The sequence below is a fragment of the Stylophora pistillata genome, chromosome 4, assembly GCF_964205215.1.
Source record: "Stylophora pistillata chromosome 4, jaStyPist1.2, whole genome shotgun sequence".
NCBI lineage: Eukaryota > Metazoa > Cnidaria > Anthozoa > Scleractinia > Pocilloporidae > Stylophora > Stylophora pistillata.
In genome coordinates, this window is record NC_142522.1 from 29,385,242 (window position 1) to 29,404,097 (window position 18,856).

Below are 18,856 nucleotides of genomic sequence, written 5' to 3' on the forward strand. Positions count from 1 at the left end.
ATTTGAAGAACTTTATAGGAGCAGTCAGAGCCTGGTGACTCGTGAATTTACATCGTTTCCTAACAACACTCTTTCTACGCCACACCTAACAAACGATTAAACAGTGGTAAGCATGAGGTGACCTGTTCGAAGGTTTTTCACTTTAATTGCTCTGACTATCGGACCAGTTTGCTGGTCGGACGCTTGGGACGGGCAAATTAGCGCCAGTTTAAATAGTTCATTCACGTATTAGACCAGTAACGGATCCAGACCTTTACCCAACATAAGGGATGGGCGGGCCCCCGGGCCCGGCGCCCTTCCCTTAGATCCACCTCTAATTGTGATGGAGTCGGTGTCATCATCACTCACCCTCAACTAGAGTCACTAGAGAGCGATTAGGTGCGAACCTTGTCTCACTTCTACAACGAAACTAACCCGATGTTGTTGATCCTACCAAAGGCCCTCTCCCGTTCAGTTTAAATGAGTCACTTAGGTTAACAAGCCTCCCTGGGAGGCAGGGATCTAGGGAGGCGGTAAACACGAAACCAAGGAAGCGGTACGAACGGCACGAACTGAATAGGAGTTTTAATATTCGCAATTGATAAGTATTTACCATTTGCAGCCGCAAAGACGTCATTAAAATAGAAAAGATAGGCGACATCCACTTCATCTGAAATTAAAGTGTCTGGGTGACTGGAAGAGTGTGGAAGAAAATTACACTCCTTCCGATTCCGCGCTCTACTCCCAAAGTTAATCCTTCCAGAAAACTTTCGACTGACTGAGAGAATAAAAAGCAAACTTTTGTGTGTATGGTACAGCATTTATTCGGGTAGACTGACCGCAACTAAAAAATGCAACTCAGAGGAAAAAAAATAATTTGCGAAAAAAAAAAAAAATGAGTTGCAAAATTTGTTCATTATGCCTGATTATCGACTGTAGACTCACATTGCATTATGGGATAGGGTACGAACGCTTGATATTTGAAGTGGACCTTGACCGCAGGGATTGATGACATTAAGTTCACGTTTGATCACCAAAGCTTTTCCTGTATCTCTCCTCAGAGGCTACAAAGTCGACATATTTTCAGGATTATTGTCCAAAGAAGCTTCTCCCGCGTAATTTGAAGGTAATCAACTGGTCCTTGTAACAGCACTTCGGTGTACTAGGATTTCGATGAAACACAGATATCATTACTTAAAAACTATATTTGTCATTGTGAACGTAACGAAATTTATCACTGATATCGAGAAGTAGCGTTCATCGATAGTGTGGGTAGGAGCGATATAAGCTGTCATGTAAGTTAATTACTCTAACCTCCCACTCGTAAGTGTTTGTTTGCGTGATGTGTTGACGTGTGAACAGGGAAGTCACGTTTTTTGCATTCGCGGGAAACCAGAACTATGCAAAACATTGCGCAACACTGTAAAAAACAGGGAAGCTTGAATTTTCAAGGAAAATTTATTTTGTTCACGAAACCATAATAAGACTTCGACAGGCACGGAAATAAAAGGCACAGAGTGACTTAATTCCTCACTCGCAATAGCCATTAGAAACATCAGTTATTCATTGAATCAAACAGAAGTTTCTTAATCTTTTTTGCTTGGTTGTTGATTATTCCACCTGGTTCCCCTGATCACTCTTTGATTTCTTATTTCTATGATAAATTAACGAAGCCATTCAGGGACGAACATTCACCTACTTCTGCAATGAACATCGAAAGCAGGAAAAACTCAGCAAGCATGATTGAGACTGTGTAGTTTCTAAGGCAATTTTTCTGCCACACTTAACTGACATGAAATTATTGATATTTTGGTCATATAACTATGGAAGCAGTGCAATAAATAACTTAGTTTAAAGTTTTGTCGTGATTATTTAGCCAATTGATTGAAAACTTTATTCTGCTAGTGGATACATCACGTATTATAACATAGGCAAGAACATCAAAGTAACAGGCAAATGTGTCTGATAAAACAGTACAGTATTGTATTTTTTTTGAAGTTGTATTGGTTTTCCACGATTATAAGCTGAATGAATGTAACTCAACTATAGATCAAATACTTTTATCTAATAAAAAAAAAAAATGATTTCAAATTTGGCAAGATCTGTTCGGTTGTAAATCCCCTTAACTAGCAGATAGTGGATTGATTGAGGTATTGGACTAGCTGTGCTTTGATATGTTGTTTCATTCTGTTTGGTTTAATCAATTCAATGTAAGTATGATATTAGGCCAAACATTATTAAGGAAACTCAATCATGAAAATGATGTACATAGTTGATTTCATTTCCAACAAAAAACTGTTTTCCTCATATAATCATCCTAATTTTAAAACAACACAGATTACCTGTACTAGAATAAGTGAATGTATAGGCTGCTGAACAATGTTTTGAAAACCTAAATTTCAGTGTGTTCTACGATCTTTAAGTAAGTCAGAGATCCAGTATCATAGATTATCACCTGTGTTATTATCTGTTATTATTGTTCTATATATAAAAAATGATCGGTTTTCAACTGTCTCATTTCACTTACTATTGTTGTTGGATGGACCAAAAGATGTGACACAGCTTTAACAACTTTGGAGAAAGTTGAGTGAAGAAAACAATGTCATTTCAAGGGAGTGTCGCACTCTTGAAAAGAAGTTTTGTTTGGAAAATTTTAGATATTATATCAAAATTAAGGCACTTCAAACTGCCTCCAACCCTATTTAAGAATATTTCCTAAAAAATTTGTTACTTTAACATGTAAAAATAGTGGTGGCACAAAATTTAGCATCCCTTTGAACAATATGAAGGTTGTGATTTGTGTTCATTCAAATGTTCTTTTAAATGGTAATTTTATGATAATTAGCAGTGTCTAATTCTCGAGACAACTGTTTATTATATTTTGATGTAACACTGTATACAGTCTACTGATAGACATGAATTTTCTAACCTTTAAAAAGTCAGGTTTTATTCCCAAAAATTTCATTGACTGTTATTTGTAGAATCAGTGAAGAAACTGATCACAAATCAAAATGACATGTTTGAAAAAACCATGGTGACCCATGAAAGTGTGTAGTCCAAAATTGCGTTGTACTCATTGCAAGGTTACAAGGATCATATTTTGGCATATAGTTACAGAGAATTTATTCTAAGACATCAGCTCTTAAATGAATATCTTGCTTTATTCCAGTGAACACTGTGATTCTCCTACATAAAGTGTTTATATACGTATGATGCACGATCCTCGCAGTAGATAGCGCTATTTAAGCAATAGCGAAAATCAGACCTGAAAAAAAATCAGGCCTGTATGAGATTCGAACCACTGAGCTCTGCAATACTAGTGCAGCGCTCTACCAATTGAGCTAACAAGCCAACTGGGAGCAGGCCGTTAAGTTGATTCGTAATAAACCTGTGAAAGTGATAAATCAGATACAATGAAATATATGAAGTTCATATATTTTGAACTGCGGTATTAGATACGTATGATGCACGATCCTCGTAGTAGATAGTGCTATTTGAGCAATAGCGAAAATCAGACCTGAAAAAAATCAGGCCTGTATGGGATTCGAAGCACTGACCTCGCAGAGGTCAGTGGTTCAAATCAACTTAATGGCCTCGCAGAGGTCAGTGGTTCGAATCCCGTACAGGCCTGATTTTTTTTCAGGTCTGATTTTCGCTATTGCTTAAATAGTGCTATCTACTGCGAGGATCGTGCATCATACGTATCTAATACTGCAGTTCAAAATATATGAACTTCATACATTTCATTGTAACCAAAGTGTTTATAGTTCCACATCTAGAATACTGTAATATAGTTTTAGTTTGTCTTGGTAAGGTGCAGAGTGACAGACTTGAAGATGCTAACTATTATACCTTGAGAACTCTATTTAGGACAAAATAAATGTCTGTACTCTATAGGTCCAAAGTACATTGCTGAATTTCTGAATATAAGGGATAATTATGTTAAAATTTTAAGGGATAAGGGAAGCAACTTGGTACAACCTCATTTTAACACTGAGTGGAAGCATAAGCCCTTTTCTTTCATTGCTTGCAAACTAAGGAATAAGCTTCCACTCAACTCTAGAAAATCCAAAAATCTTAAAACTTTTAAAAAGGCCCTTGAAAATTTTAACTTAGAACATTTTTACTAGTTTTTATCCAGCATGAGTATTACATCTTAATGTGACAGATGTTTCACTTCAGTTCTTTTTATTGTTATTATTTCTTATTTTTTACTTTTTTTTCTTTCTTTATTTCTATATTTATTTCTTTTATACATGGGCATGTTCGATCAAGTTTTTGTTAACACTTAGGGGTCTATGTGTTCAAATAAATTACTTACCTACTCACTTACTTACTCACTACTCAAATTATAAGGAAGACGTTAGACTTGTATGGACACTTTCCTAAATTATTCTGGAAAATTGTGCAATAAAATTGCTGATATAGAAAATTCTGTATCATTCATGCAAGTTATGTTGCCAAATTTAATCACACCTACTGTTTTAAGCTTCAGTTGTTGATCTTTCCCACTCAGGTCTCTTCTAAAGGATGGCCTGACTCTGACTCTGACTCTGGCCAACATGATGATCTGTCTTTACAGTGCGCCCTGTTGTGAATGTTCAGATGTGATAAATTTAATCTAGAGTAATTATAGCTTAAAAAGAAATCACTCTCCCTACATTAATGATCCTTTCCTATGGAGCATAAATGCATCATGTCACAGTGTGAAGGAGGGGGAGAGGGGGGTTATGATATTTCCGACTAACAGCCCTGGTCTGAGTTAGAGATGAGGTTTTGATAACCTTGATCTTACATGAAGTTTCCAAAAAGTACTTTGAGTTTTGGAAATAATTATTATTTTGTTCAATAGCACTAACCTTACCTGAAGAAGATATAGATGTGTTCAAGTTTTTAACATGACTTAATTTTGTTACTTTACAGAGGTAAATTGTACTCATTCAGGTGTAGATATGACTTCACACCTTCCTGGAGCAGAAACCCTCAATGGAGAGAAAGTAAGTATTAGCTATTTTCTAAAAGTAATCGGCTAGCTCTAATAATTTACCTAGATGAAAGGAGAGGAGTAATATAAGATTGAGTGATGTGTTTCTAGTAAAATCTGTTCCCTTTCCCTATATATCTACCAGCATGTTTGTCCAGTTTTCTCTTATGTGGCTTAATAATTGCAGCCAACAAAACCTCTTCATGAATTTACTACCTGACCAGCCTCCTAAGTTTAACCATGCAATTACCTTCATACTATCCCATTCTACCTCAGAACAACCTCCCCAACCTCTTTCTGAACTTACCAAATCATCTCACTAACCTCTTGAACCTTGACAGACTAGGCAATGAGGTTATCAGACTAACTAAGACAGGAATTGATGTGGGTGTAATTGAGTTGATGGTTAACTGTTTCCCCAGTTGCACTAGTCAGGCAATTAGATGTGTCACCTAACCCCACCTGAACCTCCTTTCCAATCAACTTCAAGAGACTCACCATTCATACTGTTTCCTCATTTGGGGGCTTTTCTTGCTTCAAACATAAAAAAGCATTCAGACAAGGCAAGCGCTCCTTTTTTTTGGAGAGCAAAGATTATTCAGCGACTTGACGGTTTTTTATTTTGCACTCACACACACTAGAAATAATTCTATTTAAGTGTGAACTGCACATAATTGAAGTATGAACGCAGAACGTTCCATCCAGGGAACAACCATAGTAGGCATGCTAACTTAATACATATGCAAAGGCATATTCAACACCCATCAACCTAACCAATACAACTGACCTCACCAGCCTCATCCCAACCTCTCCATTAAACTTATCAACCTTACCAACCTCAGTAACTCCACCAACCAGCTGGGCCCAGTTGTATAAAGGGCAGATAACGCTATCCAATGGATAAATTTCTATCTAGCGGATCAGCGATAGCAAAAGGTACTGCACTATCCACCGGATAGAGATTTGTACAGTGGATAGCGTTATCCAGCCTTTGAGCAACTGGGGCCAGGTCAATATTACTAACATCATGAACCTCACCAAATCATCATCACTAACCACACCAACCTCAACAACTGCTCCAACACCATGAATGTCACCAACCTCACCATGCAACTGTTCCAACAACACCGACTGCACCAACCTCACCAAACTTACTAACCACACCAACCTCATCACATCTACTAACCTCACCATCCCAAGCAGTAGCCCCATCTACCTTACCAACCTACCTTACCTTGCCAATCTTACTATAATCATCAAGATCACAAAAATCATCATCACCAACTTCACATCCACACTAACCTAGCTATCCTCCCCCAACCTCATCAACCTCGCATGATCACCAACCTCACCAAACTTAGCCTCACCAACCTTATCAATCTTACCAACGTCACCAATTTTACCAACATCATGAACATCACCAACCTCACCAAAATCATCATCACTAAATTCACATAGACATTAATCATGCCAACCTCCAACCTCAACAACCACAGCAACGTCATGAATATCACCAAACCACGTCCTCACCAAACTTACCAACCTTACCAATATCAGTGACCTTACCAACCTGGCCAACCTTACAAACCCAACCAAACCTAACTTAACTCACCAAACTCATCAACCTCACTACCCTCATCAATCTAACTTACGTCGTCGACCTCGTCAAATTTACTAGCCCCAATCTCAGTAACCCCACCAACCTCAATAGACTTACGAACCTCGGGAACCTCTCTAATCCCTCACCAATTCAACTTATATCATCGGCCCCACAACTTCACCAGCCCCAACATCATCTCTCCAATCTCAGAACCTGATAGGCCTCATCCTTACAAATGTCGCAAGCTTCATCAACCTTGCTAACCCATCCAACCGATTGAGTGTGACGAAGAGGGGGCGAAAAGAGGTTCCAATCACATATCTCGCTCAGTTTTTCTATTAAATCACGCATCTCAGAGAATTTTTTTAACTAATCACGCGTCACAAAATAAGGAGTAAGTACGCTAAGCTAATCCTGTACAACCCATCGGATGTATCATCTAAAATTATATTGCGTCTAACATGTTTTGTTCTGGAATGAATTGCGTTTCACTTGTCACATCGCTTTTTGTTAGACAAATAGAGACGACTTACTTGTTGAAACTAGACACTCTGAGAGCGTTTACTCGAGCTTCATATCGCGATAACCCCCGTAGGTTGGGGGAAGAGGACGGCTGACATTCAGACTACTCTCTAGGTCAAAGAGCGTTTACTTATCATGAAACTCTAATTAGTATAACGTGTAAATCACGCGTCACCCGCTAGTAAAATAGCAAATCACGCATCCGGTTGTAATGTCCGGTTCCCCGTCACGCGGATAATTTCGGGTTCAATCACATGTCACGCTGCAAATTTGGGGCCATCACGCATCACGCAAAAACCCTTTGCCACCCTCCCAATTATTCTGAACCAAATTCTAGCAAATCCAGCCTTGTGAACAAAAAAGTTAAACTGACCGAACAGTTGACCTGGTCGATCTGATTTGTCCAACAGACGTAAGCGATCCACCTAACTCCGCTATGCTGATGCACCCAGTCAAGCTACCCGGTTCGCTGACCAGATTTATAAACCATGCTTTAGACAGCCCGTATATTCAAGTGATTTGCAACATCTAGATTTAAGAACTGAGTTGGTATGAAATCAAATGAATGAATTTAAGAACGAGACCTGATGTTTAATTTATGATACACCTTAATTTCAGGACTTGGGGACTTCTCTTCCAAAGCAGATGCAATGTTATAGACGTGATGAGGGCAATGAGCCATGCACATTGACAGAAGAACCTTTGGGGAAAAAAGAGGACTGTACTGGTCTTAAGGGCACTAAAAAGATCTTCAATAAGGTAACCCCTCCTCTAAGGTCATAGATACATATAAGTGATCCAGAAAAACTATTTTTTTATTTTTATCATTTGGGCTTAAAGGAAGATTCATATACTGAGGGTTGTTCTCACTAAGGTCAATCAAATAATTTGGGAAACCCCTCCGCACTATAATTCTTTCATCATCAGCCAAAAGTGAGTCTTTAAAATGTGCTATTGTTTTTCGGACGAAGTATTTCATCAAACTTGCAAGGAGAAAAATATCGGGTGGCTATGACAAAAGGAATAAAGGCTGAACGTTTCTAAAGAAACTGTGGTGCTGTGTCGGTGAGGGTAACAAGGTAATGTGGTTATATCAACTACGTTGAAATTGTAAATTGGCCACCGTAACGAGTAAAAAAGCTGACGTTTCGAGCGTTAGCCCTTTGTCAGAGCGAATGACAAAAATGGGAGAGGTCAGCTAAATGTCGTAATGGAGTGTAGTGAAACACAAAGCCCAAGATGAGGAGGAGTGGCGAGGGAATGTGGGTGCTCTATGCGAGAGATATCCGAAGAAAGAGATACATCAACGTAAATAACAACGTGGAGATTAATGTAACTTATTTATTTTGCAATGCGTGTTTTTGTGAAACGTTTATTCCTTCTTGTCTTAAAAAGGGTGAAGGGAAAACCCCAGCCAATGAAGACAGCAACAACATGCTAACTCCTACCAACGAAAGCGAAGAGGTACACCATATATGCAGTGAAGCTATAACTTTTATCTTAATTGAAGTGCTCTCTATTATGTCTCGTTGAAGACCCTTTAACAAAATGGCGTCCGAGAAAGACAGTCATCTTTACAGTTGAGGGATATTCTCTATCTCCACCTATGCAAGCGTTCGTGTTTTTTTCGACGCTAACGGGAAGCGCATCGACATTGACGAACCCTAAGACCATTGTTTGCTTAGGGATCATTTTCTTAATGTCAGTCGCTATTTTGTAGAGGGCTCTACTTTATATTAGAAGTCATCGTCGAAAATGGATGACCTTAATGAGCTGTTCAGCTTTATTATGGTGCTTACCACTGCCGTCTTTGCCAACAAAAGACAATAGGGGAATCCTTGTTTACAATATTTGCCTCATTAGCATAAGCAATTCAGTTTCTGATGGAGCTTAAAATAAATCAGTTGTGAATATCGAAAGGTCAAAGTACGATTAACTCGGCCAATTAATACGAGCCTGATGCATTGAATACTTTTTGTGCAACACGGGTTTAAAAACTCAAAATTTTACATAGAATGTATGAGCTCATTAGCGCTTTTGCCACCCAGAAATTTTGCAGGTTTTGATGGACTATTTCTCCTTGAATATTACACCCAAAGAGTTAACAATTTCACCATGTACTAAGGTTTTCTAGCTCTTTAGCTGCCTGAAGTCAATTTGTATCTAACATGCTTCCTTCTTTACGCAAAGCCGTATGCAAATGAGCAAACATTTAAACAATGACGTCAACATGAAACCGCCTATTGTATATGCGTAAAAAAATCGAACGCGAGGCGCTGAAGTCACGTATATTCGGCGCCCTATACAACGACACATGTGAACGGTTATTGCGACTGAAATTGATATGAGATTCTTTTTGTGCACTCTGCCAACGGTGGAAAATAAGATAAGATAGTAAATAATTTTATTCAAGTGTTCTGAATACTTTAACATGACTGCTAATTGCATTTGGGGACACTAAAATACTAATTACTTACTCACATTAGAGGTAAAATGATATAAAGGTTGAGTGAAAATACAGACTGAGGGATAGACAAAATTAAAATTGCAAATATTACATTGTAAAGCTGCGATGTGCATAAAAGGCAGTCCGCTCCACATACTTCACTCACAAGTCTCTCCAGATCTAATTGTCCCACTCTAGTTTAAAATGTCCTAATACTGCTCCTAGTTCACACTTAGAATAACCTATTACAATGTACGTATGTGTTACTTACCAGCCAAGGTCGGTCCGTATTGGAAAAACTGTGCCTGAGGTCTACGGCCTCGGGCGGTACTCAAGACAGAGGGCAAAGTTTTTCCCAACACAGACCGACCTAGGCCGGTGAATAACATCTTCATTTTTGTTTTAGAACTCAACGAAATGCTTTCTAAAATAACCCATTGTTTTAGGGCTGTAGCTACGGCAAGATCCTCCATAAACTGATTTATTTTTGGGCGAGCAGATGGTAGAGAAAACAGAGATAATGCATATTAAAGAGAGAGAGGCTCCACCGAAACATTTTTAGTTGCGTAATGATAAGCTTCCAAGCAGACTTTGAAACATTTTTTTTATGAGTATCAGTCACCATCTGACCCCTTTCAATTAGAAATCGGATCGGTTCGGATACCGGTCCGACTTATCCGATTGATATGGATTTGCCAGCCAAGCGAGACTGAACAACCATCGTGGAGAAAAAACATTTTTACGGTTTATGCAGAACTTTGTCGCAACCATTGTCCAAATAGGTTTGTTTCTTTAATCGTCATTTTCCTTGATTTAAGGAGCCAGAAAAGTCTCGTCCTAAAGACTTGAAAATTGGTCCACAAAAAGAAAAGGATGAGGGATGTGAATTGACAGACGAAACTCGGGAGGATGATATGGACCGTACTCAACTCGACAGCTCACCTGAACCACGCAGTGAGGTAAGGCATTTGGCAGAAACAGTGTTGCTCGGCTAATATAAAGAAAATAGGATTTCTCATCGTAACTTTTATTTTTTTGGGGCTTTAATGAAGGTTCTTGTTCCAAGGATCAGTACTTATTACAGTTATTTTCCTTTAAATAAGACACTTCCTCAAACCATGTCTTATTTCATTGTTATGTTAGTACGAGGTATGTTAAGTGGTTTCTTTTTTATGTAACGTTGGTTTTGAACAGAAAATCACGACAAAGCTTGCGACCAAACTGCTTTTATTAGCTGGTTTTCAGTTTGGATTGTGTGGTTTTCGTGAAACATCAACCTGTTTCTTTTTTTAATAGGCCGAAGAGAAAAGCCGTGCCCATAAAGACAAAGACATTCCTTCTCCTGGTTTTAATAATGAAGAGGTGTGCAACTTATGACGAATTGTTATTACATATTTAACTGTCCTGTACATCAAAAGTTTTAATCATGGTCATAGAATATAAAGCTCTACGCTTTGTTATGTTGCATTTTAACCCATGTCAAGTTCCTTTGGAGTCATTTTTTTTACGATAAACATGCTTACGGGTGAAATGTTACTCCCTTTTCCTAGGAGTGTGAGGACGATGAAGGGGATTGCAATCAACAGGGCGGATCTATTGTATTTAATGAGGTAAACATTCTTATCAGTGTTAGCGACATCCTTCAGTTTTCCTGGTACGTGTGTTCCTTGTTTAAATGATATGATCATGCTGTCTGTCTGTTTTCTCTACACAATGAGCTGTGATTCGGGGCTGGGTAGGTTCATTACGAAAAGAACCAGGTCCGACATTGCACAAGATTTATTTTCGTTGTTTTTACTAAGTACTTTGAATATTTTTGTACTACGTCTTTGTTCCATTTTGTCAGAAGGGTTTAGAATTCTGATATCTACGTTTGCTTCAGCTCTAAAAAAATAAAAAAAAAAAAAGAAGAAAACTAAGCAAGAAATTTTCATCTGCAGTATTTCATTTTGGACGCAATTTTTAAGACGTGATCCGGCTTTACTCCTGAAACGTGAGACATTTAAGTTGGTAGTAAGCAGGAGGATTTGTTTGTTTGTTTGTTTTTTCTCAATCTGGTTGTATGAGTTTGTGAAAAGGTAAGATCTGATATTTTTTTTACTCTCACAGGGCGTTAACAACGAATCATGGCATATCCGTGTCTTCAGCGGGTTATGGAAAGCTTTGGTTACCATTTTGTCTCTGTTAACAAAAGGGGCAGAGAAAAACAACAACGCCCAGATTAAACGCCCTCCTTATGATACGATAGTCTCCAATTCAAGCGATGGCCCGGTCGCCAACGCTTCTGATGTTTCTCCTGAAGGTATGTATGTGTATATCCAGAAGCTCGAAAGAAGGGTAGCTGACCTGGAGAGAATGCAATTTCATTCAAAAGAAACGTGTAACTGTGCAGAGAAAATGATCCAAGAAATAGTCCAACGCGACTCACAACTGAATGAAATAAATACCCTCACAGAGAAGATGGAAAAGAAGATCGCCCAGTGTGATTTGCATTTGATGGAATGCGATAATCATGAAAAGAATATGGAGAGGGTGATAGCTCAAATCGATTCACAACTGAAAGCATCGAAAAATCGCGAAGAGCAAATTGATAAGAAGATGGCCCAGCACGGCATGCTCATGAAGGAAATGAAAAACCATGGAGAGATTACAGAGAGGAAAATGGCCCAACATGATACACAATTGATAGAAATGGAAAATAGTACAAGGGAGAAGGAGACTAAAATGACCCAAATTTCCTCGAAATTGCGAGAGGTAGAAGTTTGTGGGGAGATGACGAAGAAGAAAATGGCCCTACAAGATTTTCAGTCCCAAGAAATGAGTAAACGGGTAGAGAAGATTGAGAGAAAAGTTGCCCAGCACGACTCGCAATTGCAAGAGATGGATAATTGTGGAGAGATGATGAAGAAGAAAATGGCCCGGCCAGATTTGCATTTCAAAGAAATGGGTAAACGGGTAGAGAAGATTGAAAGAGAAGTTGCCCAGCTCGTCTCGCAATTGCGAGATGTGGATAATCGTGGAGAAACGATGAAGAAAAAAATGGCCCAACAAGATATGCCGTCCAAAGAAATGGGTATTCAGGTAGAGAATATTGAGCGGAAAATTGCCCTGCACGACTTGCAACTGCAAGATATGAATAATCTTGGAGAGATGTTGAAGAAGAGAGTGGCTGAAGACGAATTCCAGTTGGAAAAAATTATTCACCGTACAGAGAAGCTGAAGAAGGAAATGGCCCACTACGATTCGCAGTTGCAAGAGATGGGTGACCATTGTGAGTCGATGCAGGAGAAAGTGGCCCAACACGATTCACATTTTGAAGAAGTGAGAAATCGGGCTGATAGGATGAAGACAGTGTTGGCCCAACATGATGCACAATTGAAAGAAATCGATCACCATAAAGAGAGGATGGAAAAGGGAATTCGAGAAGTAGGCGAAGAAATGAAGAACCATTATGTCCTTATCTGCATGCAAGACGAGAAGACCGTCCATGTTCAGAGGCACTTCGACAGAGTGTTACAACAGCACATGAACAACTGCCGCAATGCTGAAACCCAGATACGAGATAGCTTAAATGATCTGATTGTGCGAATTGACACCTTATTCGCAATGTCTACTCCAAGTATACCGGCTGGACTGTAATGTTTTAGTCATCTCCTGGTGCAGTTGCTTTTATCATCATGTAGGCTGATGAACAAAACTGAATTGATTACTTTTTTTATCATTTTTACTTTTTGCATGGCACAAACAGTGTTATCCCTTTTTCTAGCATTATAGGAATTATTTGTTTTAGCTAAAACCTCATAGTATACTTGTAAAGGAACATATGATATAAGTCAACACGTTCCATGCAAATTGGTTAACAATGACGGTTCAACCGACAGTTTAATGCTAATAAATAGTTAATTGGCCAAGGGGTTTTCAGGAGAGTTCCGGTGAAAGCCAGCGGACTACAGATGTGGCCAGAAAACGACTGAAAATACCCTAAGCAATAAACCAGGGCTTACTTACCATAATTACCGAAACACTTGAGAAATATATTATTGTAATTCCCAAAGGAGTTGTCTTCTGGCGTTTTTTTTATTCTAAAAGCTACATAACAATATAGATATTATTAGTAACATTGTTATGAGATTCCAATGATTGCTGCTGAGCAGGAGACAATTGCGCTAATTAGTGTGTGAACAGGAGACAATCGCGTTAATCAGTAGGTTCATGGCGTTCATTAGGGAATTTAAGCAAACCACGACAGCTACGGCAACGAGAACGTGGAAAAACAATAGATCTAATTGGCAGAACAATAGCCCAGCACGTGCGTTCTAAAACTTTGTACATTTCTTAGCCGTCCTTTGCAAAAGAACAACGTGAAATCACCAAAATTTGCGTCGTCTGTGAAGCGAAACCGCGGCGGCAAATTATTTTACTTTACTTTTGGAACTCAACGCTTCTTTTATGCGATATGTTGAGTTTGAGGTCTGGCGCCCTATGAGACGGTAAACACATGCAGCCATTTTCGAAATTCTAACTAAAAGTATAAACTCATTTTTTAAACGACGTCTTTCGTGGCGTTGCCGTCCTGACTGCTTAAAGTCCCATTAGAATTCTTTACACTACGTGATCCTTTTGTGCTCTTTGCGATCGACCATTTTCGTATATATTAGTTATAGTTTAGTATTCTGTTCGTATTAAGTTTTCTTCATTCCTCGGAGAGTGTGGTTCGCCTACGGTTTGGTCTTGTAATCGAGTGAAATAGAATAAAATGTTTTTCTGGTGAACAGCTGCCTTTAGTGTTTTGAAATTGTAGACTAAAACTAGATAAGGTAGTGTTTTAATCAGTGTTTGTAGATATGGCGCCTCTAAAAAGCGAGAGTGTTACAAATTTGTTAATTAGGTAGTGGAAATATGCATATGTTTCAGTCTCTTTTTGCTTGCAAAGTAGAATTCGTTAGCACAGTTTTGAGCTATTTGGATGAGCAAACCTGGTTAACTAGGTTGATTACTTGAAGTTGTAACTGAGTATGTCAAGTCGTGAAAGGAAACAACTTCTCAAAGAGAAGTCGCATTTGTAAAATATTCAAATTTTAACAATCTGTTGTTCTCGTAGTTCGCGGTTCGCTCAATCATTCGAGACAGAATAAAGGCTCGTTTCCGAAAAAAAAACATTTATTAATAACAACAACATTACCACGCCATCTTGAAGGCGTGCTTAGCTAACCACAATACATTGCGAACATAGTCGTGACGCGATGTCACGACATGTATAATGACATCCGTGGCACGCAATGAATAGTATACTAAATGTTGAATCTGTTTTAACGTAGATGTCTTGTGGAACAATTGTATCATTAAATGAAAGACTTTGATACACCAGCTGCTTTTTTTCTACGAATATGATCCAATCGAAAATTCTAGTTGCATTTTCCAGATGTGATTATGTGCGCTTGTGTGATTAGAGTTCAGGACCTTAAACGCTTTCGTCAAATAAAAAAAGAATACATGTTTTTAAAACGGAAAAAGACAAAAACTGCTCATTGACCTCTTCGCGCAGTGTTTTCTCCAGATCACATTTTTTCACCAATCATTTTTTCTGTGTCATTTAACGATAACAGAGGCTTTTATTTTGAGGCAAAACTCTACTTTTGAATTTGCTTGTTCTCGTTTATGAAATGAGTTAACTTATAGATTATATTTACTTATCCAAGGGGCGAATTATTTGAAGCCAGTAAATGAAATCTATTTATTAATTTTTCTGATGGAGACCATTCGTGCGTTTCATTTGTTGATAAGATTATGTTACCACACCTCTGAATATATTGGCCTCATTTTACATTTAACATTTACTCATGGTAGAATATCATTTTGTTAATAATGTTAATGTAATACTTAGATGGGTTCTCCCCCAGTTAAGAGCTACAACCCCGGACAAAACTGTTGAGACATTTCAATGCAATTTTTAATTTCCCGCCATGCAACAATCGTTTCCAAAAGGAACAAACTTGCCCCCCTCCCCACCCCCGGTACAATGTTGTTGGGGCTTAACAGCTCAAGCATGCATTTCTTGTGTTACCGCAAACAAAATTGCAATAGGGGAGGGGGAAACAATCTTTGAATTTGCGACGGTAAGCATTTTTGTCAGGGTGAGTGCAAAAAATAGGTATTTTTGTATTGTGTCTTAACAGGTTTTCTCCGAGGGTGTCTGGAGGTGTTTTTCTACATTCTTTAACTTTCATGTCGATTACTACGAGTCATTGTCGTTTTTTTAGGTGAAATGCATGAAACGTATTGTTATAGGATACTAATCATCTGTGTGGAATGATTAAAAAAAATATGGGCTGAAAAATGAAGTTGTCTCTTACATTACACGAGGTGTGTAATGCGTTTTTCGCTGTCACGTTACCATTGGTGCATTTTAAAACAACTTGTTCGTCCCTAAACGCTTTACTTGCTAGAGAAACGACATTTTCTGGTAATCGCCGATGTAAATGGAACTTTTACGATCTTACGATGGCGACGAAACATCTTCAGAAGACTGGATCATTTCAGGAAGTGTTAGGTGAGAAAGTAGTCAGAAGCGTTTATTTGATAACGTACAGTCAGGCTAATTTGGACCTATTTCCCTCGCGAGAAGAATTTGCTTTCGCGGTAGTAAAGTCATTTGGAAAATGCAACGCGAAAATTTTACAGTGGTGTTGTAGCTGTGAAAGCTACAAAAAATCCGGAAAACACTACTATCTATCTATGAATAATAATAAAGTCTTTATTAAGCACTCTAAACAACAAACGTGGTTAGTTACAATGATATGAACTCAGCAAGTATAAAACTAATTAACTAAATTACTAACTGACTGACTAATAAGAGAACTAACATCTATTAACAAAAGTCCTCTTGAAACGCTCAGTTCTGACAAGCGGGAGAATATAATTATAGCGCCTCTTACGTAGCGTAACTATTGGACGCTCTCGTGGCAAAAGGTCATCTAAAGCTGTTGTAAAATCGCTGTCGGTGATCTTGGCCCACAACTTCTTATCTTTTAGAGTAATAATATTTTCAATCGAAAATGGCTCTTTACAGCAACCAAGCTTAAAAGCTCTCTTGAACAGCCTGTCTATGCGACTCAGATACTTATGATAATACGCGCAGCCCCATACTTCTACAGCATATGTAAATTTAGGTAGAATAAGACTGATAAAAAGGAGATGAAGGTGATCCAGCGGCAGTCCATAGAATTTACAAACACGTAAGATGTACAGACGACTACTGGCTTTCGATATAATATTATCAAAATGTAAATCCCAGTTACACGGATCAGATTGAAAAGTTACACCCAACAACTTCAGACATGGTTTACGCTCTGTAGAAACTGGTAGAGGAGCAGGTAAAGCCTTAGTGGATTTGCCATTAAGAAGAATCTCCAACGTTTTCTTGAAGTTTAGTTGCATACGGTTAGCAGATGTCCATGCGACGATAGGTCGGACCTCCTCAGCTGCTGAATTGCCGTTGTTAGCCCCCGGCTTTACTGGAATACTTAATGTTAAATCATGAGCATATTTCACAAGCAAATTCTGATTTGGTAGAATGGCCTTAATATCGTTGACCATAACAGAAAATAGTATAGGGCCTAAAACTGTCCCCCGAGGGACACCCCTATTGATATTTAAATAATCCGTAACAATGGCATCAACAACAACTCTTTGTTTTCTGTTCTCTAAAAAACTAATAATCCAATTGGTCACGTATGGATTTATGTCAAGTGTTTTCAACTTAGAGCAGAGGATATCATGAGGGACCGAATCAATAGCTTTGCTGAAATCAAAAGAGAAAATTCTAACACAATCAAAACCCGACTCAAGCCATGAAGCAAGATGGCAATCAACGCTGGCTGTCGTCAAAGGAGTTTTTACGCAATGAGTACGGGATAAACGTGGACTACTTAAGTAAACACTACTACTGTGCTTGAACATACTTCACGAAAGAGGATGAGAACTTTATTGAGAGTGCTGGCCACCCGGACCTTAAGAATGCCGGTGAACCTAAAACAAGTGCCGCAAGTCGTGTTAAGCGGAATAACAAACGCAAAAGGAATGCTGCAAACAAAAATCATGGCATGCAATGAGGATGACCAGGACAGCCGGACGACGACGAAGATACTTACTCGCGTACGTCTAGAAGGAGTACGAGCACCAGAAAGAGAAAGCGTCTCACGACATTCGAGGTGACAGAAATCATAGTTGAGAAAAACGTGAAATCGCTTGTAGAGCTGCAAGCTTTGGCTCACCAACAGAAAAAAAGAGGGAAAAACAAATCTTGTTGAATTCTTAATAAATTGCACGCCAAGGGCAGTCGCAGATATATTGAATACTGCATGGGAAATCCAGAATGCTGCGGAGAAACTGGTACGATCCAAGAAAACTCGCCTAGAGTTATTGCAAAAAGCAACAGAAAAAGAATACATGGAGGGATGTGATGGGCTGTGGAAGATTTGTGCCCAAGAAATCCTAGCCAATAATCAGGTCCCACTACAAGTATTTCGCGACGCAGTGTGTGATCTGCTGATAATGGGGAGGGTAAATACCGGAACATTATGATCACTGGAAATGCGAACTGTGGTAAAACTTTCTTACTTACCGGGTAATCCATTGACTTTGATTTTTAACACTTTTTGTAATCCTGCTTCCGGGAGCTTTGCTTGGGTTGGGGTTCAAAATGCCGAATGTATTTTCTTGAACGATTTTCGTTGGTCGCCACAAGTTATACCGTGGCATGATCTGTTACTTATGCTAGAAGGTCACATTGTGCATTTACCGGCGCCGAAAACTCACTTCGCAAAGGATATTTCACTAACTAGTGACACCCCGATATTTTGTACGGGAAAACATAGGCTTATGTACATCAAAAATGGAATCGTGGATGAACGTGAATGCGGTATGATGGACGTTAGGTGGAAAATATTTCATTTCATGTATCAGATCCCGCGGGAACAACAATGAATGAATTCTCGTCATGTGCTAGGTGTTTTGCAGAGCTTATTTTGCCCTCAGAAACATAGTGGCTTGGTCGTAGACGGTTAACTTAATAAAGGGAACCTAACAGAGAGTTCAAACCACGGTTAACAACGGTTTATAACGGTTAAACAACTGTACGGAATAAAAAAAATAGACTGTTTTTCTTTATGAAATGCTGTTAACCGTTGTTAATCGTTCAAATGACTATGTTCCAGTTTGTTAATCGTTTAATCTTTGCATTGAACCATTTTCATAGTCTTTTGCGGATTTGCTAGCCGAGTTTTAAAATTCAGCTGAGCAGGCGTTCTTGTAACGGAAAAATTCG

The 18,856-nt window shown here is 38.7% G+C and overlaps 1 protein-coding gene, 1 long non-coding RNA gene and 1 pseudogene across 3 annotated transcripts; 2 read left to right on the plus strand and 1 right to left on the minus strand.

Annotated features, from left to right (window-relative positions):
• Window positions 1–376: 376 nt before the first annotated feature.
• LOC111345101 (uncharacterized) lies at window positions 377–15,868 on the plus strand. Of its 2 annotated transcripts, XM_022952364.2 has the most exons (8): window positions 377–1,105; window positions 4,903–4,976; window positions 7,704–7,844; window positions 8,481–8,549; window positions 10,350–10,490; window positions 10,828–10,893; window positions 11,082–11,141; window positions 11,641–15,868. In XM_022952364.2, exons 2-8 carry the CDS (start codon window positions 4,932–4,934, stop codon window positions 13,168–13,170), a joined length of 2,052 nt encoding a protein of 683 aa, XP_022808099.1. In that variant the 5' UTR covers window positions 377–1,105; window positions 4,903–4,931; the 3' UTR covers window positions 13,171–15,868. The 2 variants fall into 2 exon arrangements, with proteins under 2 accessions (XP_022808099.1, XP_088614878.1); XM_088758752.1 differs by lacking the exons at window positions 377–1,105; window positions 4,903–4,976; window positions 7,704–7,844 and adding an exon at window positions 7,945–8,164.
• LOC148733242 (uncharacterized) lies at window positions 3,122–7,374 on the minus strand. The gene is made up of 3 exons (XR_016000668.1): window positions 7,097–7,374; window positions 4,460–4,567; window positions 3,122–3,244 (listed from the first exon to the last, which is right to left on the minus strand). It is a non-coding gene; the product is annotated as an uncharacterized LOC148733242 (long non-coding RNA).
• A 1,070-nt stretch (window positions 15,869–16,938) lies between the features above and the next one.
• Window positions 16,939–18,516, plus strand: LOC111345098 (uncharacterized; annotated as a pseudogene).
• Window positions 18,517–18,856: the final 340 nt, after the last annotated feature.